This window comes from Coregonus clupeaformis, unplaced genomic scaffold, assembly GCF_020615455.1.
Source record: "Coregonus clupeaformis isolate EN_2021a unplaced genomic scaffold, ASM2061545v1 scaf0008, whole genome shotgun sequence".
In the NCBI taxonomy this organism is placed as follows: domain Eukaryota; kingdom Metazoa; phylum Chordata; class Actinopteri; order Salmoniformes; family Salmonidae; genus Coregonus; species Coregonus clupeaformis.
Genome location: NW_025533463.1, coordinates 1,540,014 through 1,562,445, shown reverse-complemented (window position 1 = coordinate 1,562,445; position 22,432 = coordinate 1,540,014). Strand labels below are relative to the sequence as shown.

The 22,432-nt window shown below is 42.6% G+C and overlaps 1 protein-coding gene across 1 annotated transcript; it reads right to left on the bottom strand.

Annotated features, from left to right (window-relative positions):
- Positions 1-737: 737 nt before the first annotated feature.
- LOC121532867 (cyclic nucleotide-gated cation channel alpha-3-like) lies at positions 738-21,088 on the bottom strand. The gene is made up of 6 exons (XM_041838658.2): positions 20,957-21,088; positions 20,633-20,749; positions 20,118-20,291; positions 12,696-12,797; positions 12,441-12,547; positions 738-2,881 (listed from the first exon to the last, which is right to left on the bottom strand). Exons 1-6 carry the CDS (start codon positions 21,061-21,063, stop codon positions 1,491-1,493), a joined length of 1,998 nt encoding a protein of 665 aa, XP_041694592.2. The 5' UTR covers positions 21,064-21,088; the 3' UTR covers positions 738-1,490.
- Between the last annotated feature and the right edge of the window lie 1,344 nt (positions 21,089-22,432).

The window sequence follows — 22,432 nt, the reverse complement described above, 5'->3', positions numbered from 1 at the left end:
CGGGCTATAAGGTGAATGCACCTATTTGTAAGTCGCTCTGGATAAGAGCGTCTGCTAAATGACGTAAATGTAAATGTAAATGTAGTAAGAGAACGGGGTATGAGACACTGGAGCAATGATGAGCAGCATGGACATGAATAATAGATGCCATATGAAGCTGAAGATCAATTCAAAACATAATTTCCCCATTTATTTACTAATCTCCTATATCTTGTTAATGTCTGTTGACTGCCAGAGCCATACTGAAATTAATCAGCTAACAAACAAGCAATAAAGAGCTAAGGCCCCTTCCCCCGTTCATCCACTCAACCTGCTGCCAGTCAATGGCAGTGCAGACATAAAGATATCTACATTTAGCAAACTCTTAACTTCATAAGCTAGAAAGATGTGAATGGTATTAAGCTAGCTAGCCAGCTAGCTAAACATACAAAAAAATGAAATGTAAATGGCTATAGCTTGCTAACAATCTATGTGGCTAGGTAGCTAGGTAATTTAGCCAGTTTGTCCCATTGACTTTACATGGGCTTCGATTAACATGCTAATCAATTAGCATGCACCCCACCGTTAAACATGACAAAATGAACACAGTATGCATGTATCATTGCAGTGAGGAAACGTTTCACTTTTAATATGCCATTTAGCAGACGCTTTTATCCAAAGCGACTTACAGTCATGCGTGCATACATTTATTTTTTTGTGTATGGGTGGTCCCTGGGATCGAACCCACTACCTTGGCGTTACAAGCGCCGTGCTCTACCAGCTGAGCTACAGAGGACCACACAGAGGATCACTTCAAAACGGGAGTGGATTTTCTTTCACTTCAGCTCAAAATGTCCGCCATGTTTTCCAAAATAGTTTAGAATGATCAATATCTGCGCACTGATTGGAGAATTAAAAAAAAAATGGCCTACTATGTGGCACTGCCAATCAAAACTCCCCAGATAACAAAAAGTTGCTCATTTTCAAAGGAAAAAAGTTGCAGCAACCATTGCTAGCAGCATTGCTCTGCAATATTGCCCAAACATTTTTTGTAGTGTACCATCAGCTTAAAGTAGGCTGGCCCTCTTTTGAAAACTCGTAGATCGATGCATTGCACTTCCGCAGTACCTTACTTAATTGTTAACCTACAGACGTACGAGATGCCAGACCCGATCTCATTCGATGGCTTACTCTGGAGATCCCTTCAATCTCCACTGAGTTAGGTAAATCTGCTTTAGTTTAGGCCAGCCTACTCTCTAAAATGTTGATCATTTGGTGCCTCTTGGGCAATTCAGATGGCTGATTGAGGACCTTTTTACTGAAGAATGTGTTTGTTTTGTATGATTGTGTTTTGTATGATTGTGTTTTGTATCTCTGTTTCGCTTTTCGCATATTATGTGTATATTTTTTAAGTTAAAAGAGACATCTCAGACATTGGTCTCAGCATGGCTCCCTGTCATAATAAAGGTTAAATAGAACAAGTCTCTGGTTAAATACGTTGCGTTGTGGGACTACTGAGTCTTGTTGTCGGCCACCACTTCAGATATATCCTCGGGCCGGACTGACTTGACTGTTGACTCTATGTTGGTGATCCTCTGTTTAATCTTTCTCTGGCTGGATGTGAACTCAGCCATGATCTTGGCGAACATGGTCATCATGGTTTCCATATTGCTCTCCAGCCTCTGGATCTTCTCCTCCATGTCCTTGGGGTCGGCTCTCGCGTTAGCGATGTCCTCGTCGATCATGTTGTCTTTCATCAGCATAGCTTTTCCCTTTTCTTCCAGAGCCTTCTTGGCGTCGGGGTACTCAGTGAGGGCCTCCATGAGATCGTCTTTCGACAGGGCGAAGAGGTCCGAGTAACCCACGCTCCTGATGTTGGCCGTTCTCCTGTTGCCAGCCTTGGAACCCTTGATTCCCAGGATACTGATCTCTCCGAAGTACGCGCCGTCGCTGAGCACCACGAACTGTGTCACCCCGTCGTCTGCCACCACAGCCAGCTTCCCTTCCTTAATGATGTACATCTCTCTGCCGATGTCTCCCTTCTTACAGATGTAATCTCCTGGGGAGAACACCTGAGGCTGCAGCTTCAGCACCAACTCAATCAGAAGACCGGCCTCACAGTCCTGGAAGATACGTACCTTCTTCAGGGTGTCCAGATGGACGTTGATGGCGATCTCGGCCTTCAGCTTGTCTGGCAGGTTCTTCAGCACCTCCTTCTCATCGCAGGTCTTCTTCTCCGTCCAGAGGTAGTCAAACCACTTGATGACCCTGGCTTCCAGATCCTTGGAGACCTTACGGAAATGCATGTACTGCTTGATGGAATCGATCTTGGCCTGGAATTCCGCACGGGTTTTGTTCATGTTTGAGATCATGGCGCCAACGTTACCAACGATGGTGGCAAAAATCAGCACACCGATGAGGAAGTCGGTGACCACAAAGAGGTACTCAAAGTCCCTGACGGGTGGCGGGGTTTCTCCGATGGTGGTCAGGGTCAGGGTCGACCAATAGAGACAGTAGATGTACTTCCTGGCAAGGCGGCCATGCTCAGGGTGACTGATGTTGGGGTACACCCAGGAGTCTGAGCCGAACCCGATGGTCTTGGAGATGGCGAAGAAGATGCAGGCGTTCCAGTGGATGATGATCAGGATGTAAAGTACCAGGTTGCTGATTCGGAAAACGTTGGGGAAGCTGGTCCTGGTTTCTGTGCGGTCAAAGAACTCGAAGAGGCGGTTCATCTTCGCGAGTCGGTTCAGTCGGAGCTCGGGGTTGTTGAAGCCCACTTTCAGAAACAGCAGGTCTGTGGGTATCATTGAAATCATGTCCCATTTGAACTGTGTCGTTGATTTATATTTGTCTCTAAGCTTCTTGTCGTCTTTCACAAGCAGTCCCTGTTCCAGAAAACCTGTTGAAATAATTCAAGAGAAATTAGTGATACCAAATAAGGGACCGTTTTAAATTTACTCGAGGGGGGGGGGCTAAAATAGGGGAGGGTTGACTAACTGTATTACTTTTTTTTGGCTTTGGGGGGGTTGTGTGTTTGTTTTATTGGCCACAGGGGAGGGCAGTGTGGTGTTTTATTGGTCACAGGGGAGGGCAGTGTGGTGTTTTATTGGCCACAGGGGAGGGCAGTGTGGTGTTTTATTGGCCACAGGGGAGGGCAGTGTGGTGTTTTATTGGCCACAGGGGAGGGCAGTGTGGTGTTTTATTGGCCACAGGGGAGGGCAGTGTGGTGTTTTATTGGCCACAGGGGAGGGCAGTGTGGTGTTTTATTGGCCACAGGGGAGGGCAGTGTGGTGTTTTATTGGCCACAGGGGAGGGCAGTGTGGTGTTTTATTGGGCACAGGGGAGGGCAGTGTGGTGTTTTATTGGTCACAGGGGAGGGCAGTGTGGTGTTTTATTGGGCACAGGGGAGGGCAGTGTGGTGTTTTATTGGGCACAGGGGAGGGCAGTGTGGTGTTTTATTGGGCACAGGGGAGGGCAGTGTGGTGTTTTATTGGTCACAGGGGAGGGCAGTGTGGTGTTTTATTGGCCACAGGGGAGGGCAGTGTGGTGTTTTATTGGGCACAGGGGAGGGCAGTGTGGTGTTTTATTGGCCACAGGGGAGGGCAGTGTGGTGTTTTATTGGGCACAGGGGAGGGCAGTGCATTTATTCCCTGGTTTAAATTCCACTTTTGCAGGTTTTACTATATATCTGCTTGCATGCGCACCTGCCCTATATCAAGGTGTTTTGGTACTTCCTTTATGCACTACGCTTTTCCACACGCAAACTATTACTATACCACAGGTCAATATAGTCTACCAGTCTAACTGTCTATCCTGCCCTCTATCCACCATTCATAGTGACAATAGTGGTGGGTGGATCGTTTGTCCAGATCTGCAATAGGCTAACTGGCAATCATACCACACATAAAAGCATTGAAAGCTGAATCAATTTTCAATATGAATCCACAAGAACAAATAGGACTAGCTGCTATGCAGCGGAGAGGCCAGGTGCATTACTGCACATTAAAGAACAAGTGAAGACACTACCTACAACTCACAATGCAATGAATAATTGCATTATTGTTTTCTAGTGAGTAAAAATTCTACTCTACACTGCATTGAAAATGTAATTTGAATAATGGCGCAGAAGCCCCATGATTTGAATGTTTCATTCCATTTGGATCAGTGGTGGGTCTACTCTGGACAGTTTATAAGGTCTAGAAGGGTCAGTAACAGGCCAGTCTGACTGTATTTTTTACTTCTGATACTGAATGCGCTGTCTGTTGCAGATCGTCATTCTCCCAAGTCCTCCTATAATAATGTAGCTATATCTGCTCCTGGCAGGCCCAGTTAATCAGGAAAGCTTAACCGTCACTCTGACTCTCTCCAATCCGAGAGCCTATTCCTCGCGCACCTAGAACCTAACCGCTTCAATGTAGCCTAAATATTTGTCATTTAACTTTTTTTATGTATTACCTTTTAAATGTGCCATAAACACAACCAGCCACAATGTTTTAATCTGATTAGGCTACTTCAAAAGTCTCCTGTAGGCATGCTCACGTTGGTCCAAAATGTAATTCCAGCATCCTCAAAATGGCATGACGTTAAACAGGTTTGCTTTCAACCTTTTTATGCGGGTAAAGTACGTTGGGAATTTTATTTTTCACGACATCATGGGAAAGAATGCAGTTTATTAGGCTAGATGAAATAAATTATGATGTACTTCACAGGGTGGTGTGAGGGCAAGATGATGAGCTTGACGCTCCTTTTCAATAAATATGGAGTCTTATTCTGGTGACATGATGATCGATGCTTGGCTGCCATTTGACAATTACAAATAATCTTGCGCTTTTGTCCATAATAATCTCATCATGTAGTAGGCTATATCTGCACTGTATATCTGTGAGCTGTTAAACTAGACTGTATATCTGTGAGCTGTTAAGCTAGACTGTATATCTGTGAGCTGTTAGCTAGACTGTATATATGTAAGCTGTTAGCTAGACTGTATATCTGTGAGCTGTTAGCTAGACTGTATATCTGTGAGCTGTTAGCTAGACTGTATATCTGTGAGCTGTTAGCTAGACTGTATATCTGTGAGCTGTTAGCTAGACTGTATATCTGTGAGCTGTTAGCTAGACTGTATATCTGTGAGCTGTTAGCTAGACTGTATATCTGTGAGCTGTTAGCTAGACTGTATATCTGTGAGCTGTTAGCTAGACTGTATATATGTGAGCTGTTAAGCTAGACTGTATATCTGTGAGCTGTTAGCTAGACTGTATCTGTGAGCTGTTAAGCTAGACTGTATATCTGTGAGCTGTTAAGCTAGACTGTATATCTGTGAGCTGTTAGCTAGACTGTATATCTGTGAGCTGTTAAGCTAGACTGTATCTGTGAGCTGTTAAGCTAGACTGTATATCTGTGAGCTGTTAGCTAGACTGTATATCTGTGAGCTGTTAGCTAGACTGTATATCTGTGAGCTGTTAAGCTAGACTGTATATCTGTGAGCTGTTAGCTAGACTGTATATATGTGAGCTGTTAGCTAGACTGTATATCTGTGAGCTGTTAGCTAGACTGTATATCTGTGAGCTGTTAGCTAGACTGTATATCTGTGAGCTGTTAGCTAGACTGTATATCTGTGAGCTGCTGGCTAGAGCGCACGTGCCATGACCAGAGTGGGAACATTCACTATATCACACAACATTTTAGTGACAAAACCATCAGTAGGCCTAGAGTTGAAATTGCCAAGGAAACCAATTGAACTTGTATTTTTTATTCTTTACATGGGAATTTAACCGCAAAAGTTAATTATTTCTGTGCAATATGTATTTACGCACAGACTTTTATCCGAAACAAGTCAATTTTGATGGGAACAACTCTGGAACAACTCTGGTGAAATGAGCATAATGTTTTTATGCAGATTTTAGAATATTCGCATGAAAATCTGTCGCCAGTTGGACAGAATCCTAGCTATAGACAACCTGAAGACTCTGGAAAGTGCGCTAGTCCAGTGACACTTTGATTATGCCTGCACATCATGGTTCACCAGCAGCCCCAAAACATCTAAAGAATGAGCTACAGACCAGCTAAAACAAGCTACTAAAAATGGTACTTAAACTCCCCCCTGATACTCATTACTCATCTGGAGGTCGATCATTTTATAATAAATAATAATACTATGCCATTTAGCAGACGCTTTTATCCAAAGCGACTTACAGTCATGCGTGCATACATTTTAGTGTATGGGTGGTCCCTGGGATCGAACCCACTACCCTTGGCGTTACAAGCGCTGTGCTCTACCAGCTGAGCTACAGAGGACCATTTTAATCAGCTAGGCTTGGCTATCTGTGGAAAGAAAAGAGTAGTATTCATTCAACTTGGTCTGGTCGACAGAATTATCACGGACTCAGACCCCAGGTACCTATTCAACAATGTTTAATTTGTTAGAGTTGTCCACAAGCATCATACCAGAGCCAGAGACTAATATTCCGTTTAAAATATGAGTCAATCTGGTAAGAAATTTTTTTTGTATCCCGGCGAGTGGAAGAAGCTACCATGGCAACTCTAAGCCATACCAAACATAACCACTTTTTTAAATGTCAAAATCTGGCTAATGTGTGATCGTATAACCTTTTTTTTGTCTGTATTTATGGAATGTGTCTGTATCTATGTAATTGTATGTATATTTATCTAAAAAAAAAATAAGGACCACAATTTAAATAAGCCCCCCACTTTATTGTGTCACTTTTTAAAATCTTTGTACTGTGTGTATATACAGGACCAGTCGAAAGATTGGACACACCTGCTCATTCAAGGGTTTTTCTTTATTTTTACTATTTTCTACATTGTAGAATAATAGTGAAGACATCAAAACTATGAAATAACACATATGGAGTCATGTAGTAACCAAAAAAGTGTTAAACAAATCAAAATATATTTTAGATTCTTCAAAGTAGCCACACTTTGCCTTGATGACAGCTTTGCACACTCTTGGCATTCTCTCAACCAGCTTCATGAGGAATGCTTTTCCAACTGTCTTGAAGGAGTTCACACATATGCTGAGCACTTGTTGGCTGCTTTTCCTTCACTATGCTGTCCAACTCATACCAAACCATTTCAATTGGGTTGAGGTCGGGGGATTGTGGAGGCCAGGTCATCTGATGCAGCACTGCATCACTCTCCTTCTTGGTAAAATAGCCCTTACACAGCCTGGAGGTGTGTTGGGTCATTGTCCTGTTGAAAAACAAATGATAGTCCCACTAAGCACAAATCATATAGGATGGCAAATTGCTACAGAATGCTGTGGGAGCCATGCTGGTTAAGTGTGCCTTGAATTCTAAATAAATCACTGACAATGTCATCAGCAAAGCAGCCCCACACCATCACTCCTCCTCCTCCATGCTTCACGGTGGGAAGCACACATGCAGAGATCATCCGTTCACCTACTCTGAGTCTCACAAAGACACGGCGGTTGGAACCAAAAATCTCAAATTTGGACTCATCAGACCAAAGGACAGATTTCCACTGGTCTAATGTCCATTGCTCGTGTTTCTTGGCCCAAGCAAGTCTCTTCTTATTATTGGTGTCCTTTAGTAGTGGTTTCTTTGCAACAATTCGACCATGAAGGCCTGATTCATGCAGTCTCCTCTGAACAGATGATGTTGAGATGTGTCTGTTACTTGAACTTTGAAGCATTTATTTAGGCTGCAATCTGAGGTGCAGTTAACTCTAATGAATGTATCCTCTGCAGCAGAGGTAACTCTGGGTCTTCCATTCCTGTGGCGGTCCTCATCAGAGCCAGTTTCATCATAGTGCTTGATGGTTTTCGCGACTGCACTTGAAGAAACTTTCAAAGTTCTTGAAATGTTCTGGATTGACTGACCTAATGTCTAAAAGTAATGATGGCCTGTTGTTTCTCTTTGCTTATTTGAGTGGTTCTTGCCATAATATGGACTTGGTCTTTTACCAAATAGGGCTATCTTCTGTATACCACCCCTACCTTGTCACAACACAACTGATTGGCTCAAACGCATTAAGAAGGAAAGAATTTCCACAAATTAATTTTAACAAGGCACACCTGTTAATTGAAATACATTTCAGGTGACTACCTCATGAAGCTGGTTGAGAGAATGCCAAGCTATCATCAAGGCAAAGGGTGGCTACTTTGAAGAATCTCAAATATAAAATATATTTTGATTTGTTTAACACTTTTTTGGTTACCACATGATTCCATATGTGTTATTTCATAGTTTTGACTTCTTCACTATTATTCTACAACTTAGAAAGAAAAACCCTGGAATGAGTAGGTGTGTCCAAACTTTTGACTGGTACTGTATGTATTTTTTGGGGTGACGCTTTATTTGAAGTGCATCTTATGAAGGATTAATAAGCATTATAAGCATTTCATAAATTATTTTACTGACAAATACAATCAAAAAATATATCAATCCAAACTGTGCAGAAGCCATTTGATGAATGGAAAGAAACATCTGTTACAAAAGACCAAAAAGCCTTCACCAATCCTTCGATACTGGGTAAGCCTACAAGGTAGGGAGGTGTGTGTTTTCTGTTTGTCGAGATTGACATAGTCTATTTATTGTGGTATTGAAAATGCAGACCATGATATTGAAGCGTCCAAAGTCGATATGCTTTGTTTATTGGTTGTGTGGTGGCACAAAAACCTGTTTGGGAAATTCGTTGCATATATTTTATAAAATTATAAATATGGAATCAAAATGTTGATAATCTGATTTCCCCCTAGCTGATCTTTGTCTGCAGCCGACTCTGATCGTAGTGTAGGCCTAGTGAAACAGGCAGGAAGAGTGAAGAGAGAAGAGCTCGTCCGCGGTGGTCGGCGAATCCTCAACCTTCTGGCCCATAGCCCTTTGCCACAAAAGCATGCTGAAGTGGCAGAGTCGATATCCACAAAACACAGGGTCGCTACAGTTATTGCTACGTTAGAATATCCAATTGGCGACAGATTTTCATGCAAATATTCTATGTTACTCAGAGTCGTGGCAAGGACATGGAATATATATAGTGCCTTCAGAAAGTATTCATACACCTGGACCTTTTCCACATTTTGATCCACATCTACAATTTACATTTACAATTTTTCCACATTTACAGCCTGAATTCAAAATAGATTTAAAAAAAAAAATAATCTACACACACTACCTCATAATGACAAAGTGAAAACATGTTTTTAGAAATGTTTGCACATTTATTGAAAATTAAATACAGAAATATCTAATTTAAATAAGTATTCACACCCTTGAGTCAATACTTTGTAGAAGCACCTTTGGCAACGATTACAGCTGTGAGTCTTTTTGGGTAAGTCTCTAAGAGCTTTGCACACCTGGATTGTACAATATTTGCCATGATTATTTTTTTAAATTCTTAAAGCTCTCTCAAGTTGGTTGATGATCATTGCTAGACAGCCATGTTCTAGTCTTGACATAGATTCTCAAGCAGATTTAAGTCAAAACTGTAACTAGGCCACTCAGGAACATTGAATGTCGTCTTGGTAAACAACTCCAGTGTAGATTTGGCCTTGTGTTTTAGGTTATTGTCCTGCTGAAAGGCGAATGTCTGTTGGAAAAAGCAGAGTGACGCAGGTTTTCCTCTAGGATTTTGCCTGTGCTTATAGCTGCATTCTGTTTATTTTTATCCTACTAAAACTTCCTAGTCCTTGACAATGACAATCATACCCATAACATGATTCAGCCTCCACAATGCCCTGAAAATATGAAGAGTGGTACTCAGTGATGTGTTGTGTTGGATTTGCCCCAAACATAACGCTTTGTATTCAGGACATTCAGGACTACATTTCTTTGCCACATTTACTGCAGTATTACTTAAGTACATTGTTGCAAACAGGATGCATGTTTTGGAATATTTTTTATTCTGTACAGGCTTCCTTTTTACTCTGTCATTTAGGTTATTATTGTGAAGTAACTACAATGTTGTTGATCCATCCTCAGTTTTCTCATATCACAACCATTCAACTGTTTCAAAATCACCATTGGCCTCATGTTGAAATCCCTGAGCAGTTTCCTCCCTCTCCGGCAACTGAGTTAGGAAGGACGCCTGTATCTTTGTAGTGACTGGGTGTATTGATACACCATCCAAAGTCTAATTAATAACTTCACCATGCTCAAAGGGATATTCAGCATCTGCTATTATTTTTTTTTTTAATTACACATCTACCAATCGGTTCCCATCTTTGCGAGGCATTGAAAAACCTCCCTGGTCTTTGTGGTTTAATTTAGGAATTAAATTCACTACTCGATTGAGGGGCCTTACAGAAAATTGTATGTGTGGGGTACAGAGATTGGGTAGTTATTCAAAAATCTTGTTATCAAATCAAATCAAATTTTATTTGCCACATAGACCGAATACAACAGGTGTAAGTGAAATGCTTACTTACAAGCCCTTAACCAACAATGCTGTTTTAAGAAGAAAAAAAAAAGTGTTAAGTAAAAAACAGATGAGTAAAAAATTTAAATAGCAAATATTACAATTACATTTACATAAGTATTCAGACCCTTTACTCAGTACTTAATTGAAGCACATTTGGCAGCAATTACAGCCTTGAGTCTTCTTGGGTATGACGCTACAAGCTTGGCGCACATGGATTTGGTGAGTTTCTCCCATTCTTCTCTGCAGATCCTGTCAAGCTCTGTCAGGTTGGATGGGGAGCGTCGCTGCACAGCTATTTTCAGGTCTCTCCAGAGATGTTCAATCGGGTTCAAGTCCGTGCTCTGGCTGGGCCACTCAAGGACATTCAGAGACTTGTCCCGAAGCCACTCCTGCATTGTCTTGGCTGTGTGCTTAGGGTCGTTGTCCTGTTGGAGGGTGAACCTTCGCCCCAGTCTGAGGTCCTGAGTGCTCTGGAGCAGGTTTTCATCAAGGATGTCTCTGTACTTTGCTCCGTTCATCTTTGCCTCCATCCTGACTAGTCACCCAGTCCCTGCCGCTGAAAAACATCCCCACAGCATGATGCTGCCACCACCATGCTTCACCATAGGGATGGTGCCAGGTTTCCTCCAGACGTGAAGCTTGGCATTCAGGCCAAAGAGTTCAATCTTGGTTTCATCAGACCAGAGAATCTTGTTTCTCATGGTCTGAGAGTCCTTTAGGTGCCTTTTGGAAAACTCCAAGTGGACTGTCATGTGCCTTTTACTGAGGAGTGGCTTCCGTCTGGCCACTCTACCATCAAGGCCTGATTGGTGGAGTGCTGCAGAGATGGTTGTCCTTCTGGAAGGTTCACCCTTCTCCACAGATGAACTCTAGAGTTCTGTCAGAGTGACCATTGGGTTCTTGGTCACCTCCCTGACCAAGACCCTTCTCCACCGATTGCTCAGTTTGGCCGGGCGGCCAGCTCTAGGAAGAGTCTTGGTGGTTCCCAACTTCTTCCATTTAAGAATGATGGAAGCCACTGTGTTCTTGGTGACCTTCAATGCTGCAGAAATGTTTTGGCACTCTTCCCCAGATCTGTGCCTCGACACAATCCTGTCTCGGAGCTCTACGGACAATTCCTACGACCTCATGGCTTGGTTTTTTCTCTGACATGCACTGTCAACTGTGGGACCTTATATAGACAGGTGTGTGACTTTCCAAATCATGTCTAATCAAATAAACTTACCACAGGTGAACTCCAATCAAGTTGTAGAAACATCTCAACATTTCATTTTATTTATTTGTGGTTGTAAACGTTATTTTCATTTGATTCTATAAAGGGGGAGGGTGTGCAAATGTTTTTACAGTACAAAGGGGGGGGATAAGCCTGCCTCTCTTCCTTGACAAATCACAAATTATCAAATACAGTTGAAGAACCTCAGCTGTTCTAGACCTGACAATGTGTCTGAGTAGTAGAACCATAGAACTTCATCTGTTCTAGAATGTGCCTGAATACTAGAACCATAGAAACTCATCTGTTCTCGAATATGTCTGAGTAGTCGAACCTCAGCTGTTCTAGAATGTGTCTGAATAGCAAAACCTCACCTGTTCTAAACCTGACAATGTGTCTGAGTAGTAGAACCATATAACTTAATCTGTTCTAGAATTTGTCTGAGTAGTAGAACCTCACCTGTTCTAGAATGTGTCTGAGTAGTAGAACCTCACCTGTTCTAGAATATGTCTGAGTAGTAGAACCTCACCTGTTCTAGAATGTGTCTGAGTAGTAGAACCTCACCTGTTCTAGAATGTGTCTGAGTAGTAGAACCTCACCTGTTCTAGAATATGTCTGTGTAGTAGAACCTCACCTGTTCTAGAATATGTCTGAGTAGTAGAACCTCACCTGTTCTAGAATATGTCTGAGTAGTAGAACCTCACCTGTTCTAGAATATGTCTGAGTAGTAGAACCTCACCTGTTCTAGAATATGTCTGAGTAGTAGAACCTCACCTGTTCTAGAATATGTCTGAGTAGTAGAACCTCACCTGTTTTAGAATGTCTGAGTAGTAGAACCATAGAACCTCACCTGTTCTACACCTGACGAATGTGTCTGTGTAGTAGATTAAGTCTGAAGTGTAGTCCAGGACAATCCACAGAGTCATGTACGTGCTCTGGAGTTCGTTAAAACATGCCCTGTGGGACGACAAATAGTCAACAACCAATATACAAACAACATTAAACAATAAACACAACAGACTTTCTAAATAAAGACAACAAACATTCAGCAACAACAAGATATGAGCTTAAATGAAGAACTGAGCTGTACTGTATGAGAACAGACCTGGTCACTAGCATCATCAGGTTGTAGAAACATGGTGCTGCGATGATGGTGAGCCATCTGTAGTATTTGTCTGCTGATGGGTCCATGATCCAAATCTCTTTCCTGAAACATTACTTTGGATTTATTTTTAAGCATGCTTTTAAAAATATTTTTCACAGATTGTTCAGTCATCAAAAAAGGGCTAGTATTTAATTATGATCTAGTAACAAAATGACCACCATCTTGCATATACTGTTCATTACAATGAACACATTGTTGATGTGTGTTTTGACATTGTACAATCAATGGCCACAATGTTCAATGTTCATGGTGCCAAACCCCTGGGATTGGTAACCCTTTTATCCTGTGTGTGTTCTTACCGACACCCACATAGTGTTACTCTCCAACCAGAGTAGAGCTATTTCTCATGTTAGTGATGTTGGGGCAGACTACATTATGGACTACCATCCTACTTACTGGAGCTCCTCCTTACCCTTCACATCTCGAGGCAGAATACATTACACATCTTTTTTCTCCTCTTTCTTTACTTCGCCATGTTGTTGTTAAGGACTATAAGTGGACTATAAGTGGACTATTAGTGGACTATTAGTGGACTACCAGTGGACCATTAGTGGACTACCAGTGGACTATTAGTGGGCTATTAGTGGGCTATTAGTGGACTACCAGTGGACTATCAGTGGAATATCGGTGGACTATTGATGGACTATTAGTGGACTATTAGTGGACTATTACTGGACTACCAGTGGACTACCAGTGGACTATTAGTGGCCTATTAGTGGCCTATTAGTGGACTATTAGTGGACTATTAGTGGACTACCAGTGGACTATTAGAGGACTATTAGTGGACTACCAGTGGACTATTAGTGGGCTATTAGTGGGCTATTAGTGGACTACCAGTGGACTATTAGTGGACTATTAGTGGACTACCAGTGGGCTATTAGTGGACTATTAGTGGACTATTAGTGGACTACCAGTGGACTATTAGTGGACCATTAGTGGACTATTAGTGGACTATTAGTGGGCTACCAGTGGACTATTAGTGGACTATTAGTGGGCTATTAGTGGACTACCAGTGGACTATTAGTGGGCTATTAGTGAGCTATTAGTGGACTACCAGTGGACTATCAGTGGACTATTGGTGGACTATTGATGGACTGTTAGTGGACTATTACTGGACTATTACTGGACTACCAGTGGACTACCAGTGGACTATCAGTGGACTATTGGTGGACTATTAGTGGACTATTAATGGACTATTAGTGGGCTACCAGTGGACTATTAGTGGACTATTAGTGGACTATTAGTGAACTACCAGTGGACTACCGGTGGACTATTAGTGGACTATTGGTGGACTACCAGTGGACTATTAGTGGCTATTAGTGGACTACCAGTGGACTATTAGTGGACTATTAGTGAACTATTAGTGGACTACCAGTGGACAATTAGTGGACTACCAGTGGACTATTAGTGGACTATTAGTGGACTATTAGTGGCCCACAGATGGACTATTAGTGGACAATTAGTGGACTACCAGTGGACAATTAGTGGAGTACCAGTGGACTATTAGTGGACTATTAGTGGACAACCAGTGGGCTATTAGTGGGCTATTAGTGGGCTATTAGTGGACTACCAGTGGACTATTAGTGGACTATTAGTGGACTATTAGTGGACTACCAGTGAACAATTAGTTGACAATTAATGAACTATCAGTGGACTACCAGTGGACTATTAGTGGACTATTAGTGGACTATTAGTGGACTATTAGTGGACTATTAGTGGACTATTAGTGGACTACCAGTGGACTATTAGTGGACTATTAATGGACTATAAGTGGACTACCAGTGGACTATTATTGGACCACCAGTGGACTATAAACGGACTACCAGTGGACTATTGGTGGACTACCAGTGGACTATTAGCGGACTATCGGTGGACTATTAGTGGACTATTAGTGGACTATTAGTGGGCTATTAGTGGGCTACCAGTGGACTATTAGTGGACTATTAGTGGACTAACAGTGGACTACCAGTGGACTATTAGTGGACTATTAATGGACTATTAGTGGACTATTGGTGGACTACCAGTAGACTAATGGTGGACTATTAGCGGACTATTAGTGGACTGCCGGTGGACTATTAACGGACTATTAGTGGACTATTAGTGGACTACCAGTGGACTATTGGTGGACCACCAATGGACTATTGGTGGACAACCAGTGAACTATTGGTGGACCACCAATGGACTATTGGTGGACAACCAGTGGACTATTGGTGGACTACCAGTAGACTATTGGTGGACTACCAGTGGACCATTAGCGGACTATTAGTGGACTACCGATGGACTATTAGCGGACTATTAGTGGACTACCGGTGGACTATTTGTGGACTATCAGTGGACTATTGTAGTGTCATGTAGTGTATATCTTGGTCATGTAGTGTATATGTAGTGTAGTGCTGTTATTGTGAAGTGGAAACATCTAGGCGCAACAACGGCTCAGTCGCGAAGAGGTAGTAATCCTTACCCCCCTCCCCCACCCCCCCATTTAAAAAAAATACAAAAAAGGGTGGTTGTCCCACTGGCTATCCTTAGTTGAATGCACCAATTTGTAAGTCGCTCTGGATAAGAGCGTCTGCTAAACGACTTTAAATGTAAAATGGATGCTGAAGTATGGAAGTGCAGGTGATACGACAGCCCTCTTGGTGGCAGCACCACTCCTCATGAGACTAACTTCAACTTTAGATTTACATAAATATAAAATTTTATAATTCAACCATTCACTGAAGTAGAAGTATTATTCTTAATTTAATCATTTTTTTTTTATTATTCTTAGATGTATCTTTTTAAGATACAGTATCATCAGTGGTACAACCACTATAATCAGCATCAGTACTTTCAACAAATCATTCTAAATATGGATACGTTTACAGTTGACTATTACACCATACTACCATACTATATGTGATCCATACAATCATTTAATAACAATAAGGACCTCTCAAACAATAAGGTGTCTTATCATTCAATAGCTGCACTGATACTAAAATCCAACTAGAGCAAATACATACCAAGGCTGCTATTGACATAGCAGGTCTTTCCATCCACAGTCATACATGCTTATGTAATGTCTATAGAACTATTATACTACCGGAGAGTAATAGGTGCATCTACAGTATCTCTACGACTACACACTGATCATACCTAACTACAGGGCAAATGTAGATACCGACGATACTGTTGACAGAGGATATTATTGTCTATGGTCAAACATGCTTCTATGGCTCTACAACAACTATATACGTACAGTGAGGGAAAAAAGTATTTGATCCCCTGCTGATTTTGTACATTTGCCCACTGACAAAGAAATGATCAGTCTATAATTGTAATGGTAGGTTTATTTGAACAGTGAGAGACAGAATAACAACAACAAAAATCCAGAAAAACGCATGTCAAAAATGTTATACATTTACATATAAGTATTTGACCCCCTCTCAATCAGAAAGATTTCTGGCTCCCATGTGTCTTTTATAAAAACAAGCTGAGATTAGAGCACACTCTTAAAGGGAGTGCTCCTAATCTCAGTTTGTTACCTGTATAAAAGACACCTGTCCACAGAAGAAATCAATCAATCAGATGCCAAACTCTCCACCATGGCCAAGACCAAAGAGCTCTCCAAGGATGTCAGGGACAAGATTGTAGACCTACACAAGGCTGGAATGGGCTACAAGACCATCGCCAAGCAGCTTGGTGAGAAGGTGACAACAGTTGGTGCGATTATTCGCAAATGGAAGAAACACAAAAGAACTGTCAATCTCCCTCGGCCTGGGGCTCCATGCAAGACCTCACCTTGTGGAGTTGCAATGATCATGAGAACGGTGAGGAATCAGCCCAGAACTACACAGGAGGATCTTGTCAATGATCTCAAGGCAGCTGGGATCATAGTCACCAAGAAAACAATTGGTAACACACTACGCTGTGAAGGACTGAAATCCTGCAGCGCCCGCAAGGTCCCCCTGCTCAAGAAAGCACATATACAGGGCCGTCTGAAGTTTGCCAATGAACATCTGAATGATTCAGAGGAGAACTGAGTGAATGTGTTGTGGTCAGATGAGACCAAAATCGAGCTCTTTGGCATCAACTCAACTCGCCATGTTTGGAGGAGGAGGAATGTTGCCTATGACCCCAAGAACACCATCCCCACCGTCAAACATGGAGGTGGAAACATTATGCTTTGGGGGTGTTTTTCTGCTAAGGGGACAGGACAACTTCACCACATCAAAGGGACGATGGACGGTGCCATGTACCGTCAAATCTTTGGTGAGAACCTCCTTCCCTCAGCCAGGGCATTGAAAATGGGTCATGGATGCGTATTCCAGCATGACAATTACCCAAAACACACTGCCAAGGCAACAAAGGAGTGGCTCAAGAAGAAGCACATTAAGGTCCTGGAGTGGCCTAGCCAGTCTCCAGACCTTAATCCCATAGAATATCTGTGGAGGGAGCTGAAGGTTTGAGTTGCCAAACATCAGCCTCGAAACCTTAATGACTTGGAGAAGATCTGCAAAGAGGAGTGGGACAAAATCTCTCCTGAGATGTGTGCAAACCTGGTGGCCAACTACAAGAAACGTCTGACCTCTGTGATTGCCAACAAGGGTTTTGCCACCAAGTGCTAAGTGATGTTTTGCAGAGGGGTCAAATAGTTATTTCCCTTATTAAAATGCAAATCAATTTATAACATTTTTGACATGCGTTTTTCTGGATTTTTTTGTTGTTATTCTGTCTCTCACTGTTCAAATAAACCTACCATTATAATTATAGACTGATCATGTCTTTGTCAGTGGGCAAATGTACAAAATCAGCAGGGGATCAAATACTTGTTTCCCTCACTGTACCAGGCTGTACAGTCTACCAACAGGTTAAGACCTCTAAGAGTTCCAGTCTACCAACAGGTTAAGACCTCCAAGAGTTCCAGTCTACCAACAGGTTAAGACCTCCAAGAGGTCCAGTCTACCAACAGGTTAAGACCTCCAAGAGGTCCAGTCTACCAACAGGTTAAGACCTCCAAGAGGCCCAGTCTACCAACAGGTTAAGACCTCCAAGAGTTCCAGTCTACCAACAGGTTAAGACCTCCAAGAGTTCCAGTCTACCAACAGGTTAAGACCTCCAAGAGTTCCAGTCTACCAACAGGTTAAGACCTCCAAGAGTTCCAGTCTACCAACAGGTTAAGACCTCCAAGAGTTCCAGTCTACCAACAGGTTAAGACCTCCAAGAGTTCCAGTCTACCAACAGGTTAAGACCTCCAAGAGTTCCAGTCTACCAACAGGTTTAGACCTCCAAGAGTTCCAATCTACCAACAGGTTAAGACCTCCAAGAGTCCCAGTCTACCAACAGGTTAAGACCTCCAAGAGTTCCAGTCTCCTCTATAAGCTAGTGTCGAGGGCTACTTTCTACTTTCTCTCTAAAGAGGTACTTCTAGTTCCACTTACTCATCTGTGTTGTTGCAGTTGTTCCTATTGTACGTAGCCAGCGGCCATTGACTGACTTAGGGGCAGAGACAGGGACAGGGACAGAGACAGGGACAGGGACAGGGGCAGGGACAGGGACAGAGACAGGGACAGGGACAGGGACAGGGACAGAGACAGAGACAGAGACAGAGACAGAGACAGAGACAGAGACAGAGACAGAGACAGAGACAGAGGCAGGGACAGAGACAGAGACAGAGACAGGGACAGGGACAGGGACAGGGACAGGGACAGGGACAGAGACAGAGACAGAGACAGAGACAGAGACAGAGACAGAGACAGAGACAGAGGCAGGGACAGGGACAGGGACAGGGACAGGGACAGGGACAAGGGCAGGGACAAGGGCAGGGAAAGGGACTGGGCAGGGACAGGACAGGGACAGGGACAAGGGCAGGTTCAGGGGCAGAGACAGGGACAGGGACAAGGACAGGGAAAGGGACTGGGCAGGGACAGGGACAAGGGCAGGGACAAGGGCAGGGAAAGGGACTGGGCAGGGACAGGACAGGGACAAGGGCAGGTTCAGGGGCAGAGACAGGGACAGGGACAAGGACAGGGACAGGGACAAGGGCAGGTTCAGGGGCAGAGACAGGGACAGGGACAAGGACAGGGCAGGGCAGGGACAGGTTGGCAGGGTTAATTGTGGTACTGACTTGGCTTGAGGAGGAACCGCTACTTACCTCTTTATGGCTCAAATTGAGCATAATTTAATCCAAATTTAGCATGATTTAAACCAAATTGAGCATAAATTAATCCAGTGTGCTCAGGTGATATATTAGAATATTTCTGAGTCATCTTAAGATATTAAATCACAGGTATATTAAAGGGTATTAAGTTAAGATATTAAATCACAGGTATATTAAAGGGTATTAAGTTAAGATATTAAATCACAGGTATATTAAAGGGTATTAAGTTAAGATATTAAATCACAGGTATATTAAAGGGTATTAAGTTAAGATATTAAATTTCAGGTATATTAAAGGGTATTAAGTTAAGATATTAAATCGCATGTCTATTAAAGGGTACTAAGTTAAGATATTAAATCGCAGGTCTATTAAAGGGTATTAAGTTAAGATATTAAATCGCAGGTCTATTAAAGGGTATTAAGTTAAGATATTAAATCGCAGGTCTATTAAAGGGTATTAAGTTAAGATATTAAATCGCAGGTCTATTAAAGGGTATTAAGTTAAGATATTAAATCGCAGGTCTATTAAAGGATATTAAGTTAAGATATTAAATCACAGGTTTATTAAAGGGTATTAAATTAAGATATTAAATCACAGGTCTATTAAAGGGTATTAAGTTAAGATATTAAATCGCAGGTCTATTAAAGGATATTAAGTTAAGATATTAAATCACAGGTTTATTAAAGGGTATTAAATTAAGATATTAAATCACAGGTCTATTAAAGGGTATTAAGTTAAGATATTAAATCACAGGTCTATTAAAGGGTATTAAGTTACAGCTTTTAGCTTTCTTTTCATTGAACCTGAGATCAGAACGTCTCTTTTGAAAGAAGAGTATATATATAAAAAACATGGGGGATTGGAAGTGATGCAGACAATTACATTGATAGAAGATACAATCTATCTGCAATATTAAGCTGATCCACCCCCACCCCCCCCCCCCCATAATAAATAAAGAAGAGAGACCTGTCCAATCTGTTGTTAGGGTTCACTCTTCAAGACAGCATTTTTCGTTGAGCATAGAGTTGCAGAATTCTGGGAATTTTCCCCAAATTCCCAAGTTTCCCATAAATAATGGGTTGGGTTGGAAGATTCCCAGAATAAGCAGGAAATCCAGAATTCCTCCAATTGGGATTTTTGCAAAAACCCGGGATATTTTGAAAACATTCAGGGTATTTTGCAACCCCAGTTGACCATCCCCATCTCTAGTCTAGACTTACTTCCTCTTGCGGACTCTGTCGGGGTATCCCAGTGACTGTGCATTGCTCTCTCTGCTGGAGGCCTCTTTGAGCTCAGGGCCCCTGAAGCGCTCCAGGAAGGAGTCCGGTCTCTCCACCTCGTGGTGCATCCTGTGAGAGGCCCAGGTCCGCAGCATAAACAGGAAGCGAGAGAGCCTAGACGATCAGGTAAAACAACACCGTCTGTGTCTGGCTACGCACCCTATTCCCTATATAGTGCACTACTGTTGACCAGCGATATATAGGACTCTGGTCAAAGGTAGTGAACTCTGTAGGGAATAGGGGTGTCATTTGGGACAAAACCACTGTATGTATGGACTGGGTTATATTATGGCTGCTGAGTTTGGTGACCAAGAGAATCAAGAGAGGATGACTTTGCGTGATCTGAAAATGACAATAGACAAGCAACAAGCGACGATGGACAAGTGAAACACTGAATGAACATGAATGACTGAATGACATGGGTGAGATGGTGCAATGCTGTGAGGTGGGGATACCTGGCCAGGGCTCCTGACTCTGTAAAGGAATCTCTGTGAGACTCTGTGTATCTGCTGGTTAACACAGAGACAGCACCCTGAACCTCTGACGAGTTGTCCTCACACTCTGAGTTGGCCCTGAGAGAGAGAGAGAGAGAGAGAGAAATAGAGAGAGGTTAACTACTGAACACAATGTGGCTATGTTAATCCACAAGGACGCTGCCTTTTGTGGCTGCTAGACAACATGTTCCTAGCCTGAATGACAGTCTGTTTGTGCTATCATGCCAAAGCCGTGTTACTCATTGTCAATGCCAAACAATAAGCAATGGAGTCTTGACTTCTGACCTGGAGGTTCCGTTCTCGATGGAGTCCAGATCATCATCAGGCGTGCAGAGAAACGGCCGTTGCCGGGTCGTTGCCGGGTCGGACTGGTCTGTGCAGATCTTTGCCATGCTGACTCCTCAGGCTCTGCTGGCCAGGGGCCTCCAGCCTCCAAACAAAAGACTGTAGAGGTCAGAGGTTAGCCAATCACTGATCAGGATATAGGCCCTTAAAAATGTGTACCCCTGCATAGGCATCTTCCAACCAGGATTTCTGGAAGACCTGGACATTTTGGAAAAAATTACCGTCATTTTGCAACCCTAACCCTGCATCTGAAAGTAACGTTATCTTACGTCTGTGTATGGTTCCATTCAGTCATCAGTCTTTCAACTGTCTTTTCTATAAATCCCATGAGCCCACAGTATCAAGGACAAGCGGTGCGTCTGACTGCCGGTTGTAATGAAAGAAAGGCCTGTATAGGTTTTGGAAGCTGTGTAGTTAATACTATCCAATCACTCCATCATGAGATTCAATCAGATGCTAGGCTGTAGACAATGTGATGTGATGGGAAGAAATTAGATTGGAAATGAAAGGAGACCCGTCATGCGTCCCAAATGGCACCCTATTCCCTTAATAGTGCACTACTTTAGACCAGAGCCCATAGGGGAATAGTGCTCTGGTAGAAAGTAGTGCACTATAAAGGGAATAGGGGACATGACAATTTGGGACGCATAACGGGTTGTTGACATGACGAGGGTTGTACTGACTGACAACCAATTTTAACTGTGACAATGCTGCCAGGCCCGCTATTTTGAGAGTGGAGTGGGACTCCAGGAGGCTCCTAAAAAAATTAATACATTCCGATTATATTTTAAACACTAAACAGGATCAGTCCCCCCCGGCCCTCTGAGAGATCACCTACTGCAGTTTTAAAATAACCAGTAGGCCTGCTGTATGTGAGGCTCTGTGTTTCCTCAGGTCGACAGGTCACTACCATAGATATGTCTGTGTATGGTTCCATTCATTCATCAGTCTTTCAATGGTCTTTTCTATAAATCCCATAGTATCAAGGACAAGCAGTGTGTCTGTCTATACAGTAACTGCTATGTAGCTCAGTTGGTAGAGCATGGCGCTTGCAACGCCAGGGTTGTGGGTTCGATTCCCACGGGGGGCCAGTATGAAAATAAATAAATATGTATGCACTCATTAACAGGAAGTCGCTCTGGATAAGAGCGTCTGGTAAATGACTAAAATATAAATGTAAATATAGAACCAATCTAGTTCTGTGGTCACCTTAAAGGATATGTAGTGGGGTGAACAAGTAGATATTTCTATAAATGTTTGAAAGATCACCACAGCTTTAGGCTATGCGTAGGCCATGTGAGTAGACCCTGTGGGTAGACCCTGTTGGTAGGCCCTGGTGGGTAGGCCTGATGTATGTGAGGCCTTGTGTTTCCTCACGTCTAAAGATCACTTCCATTAAATTAGAACCATTCTAGT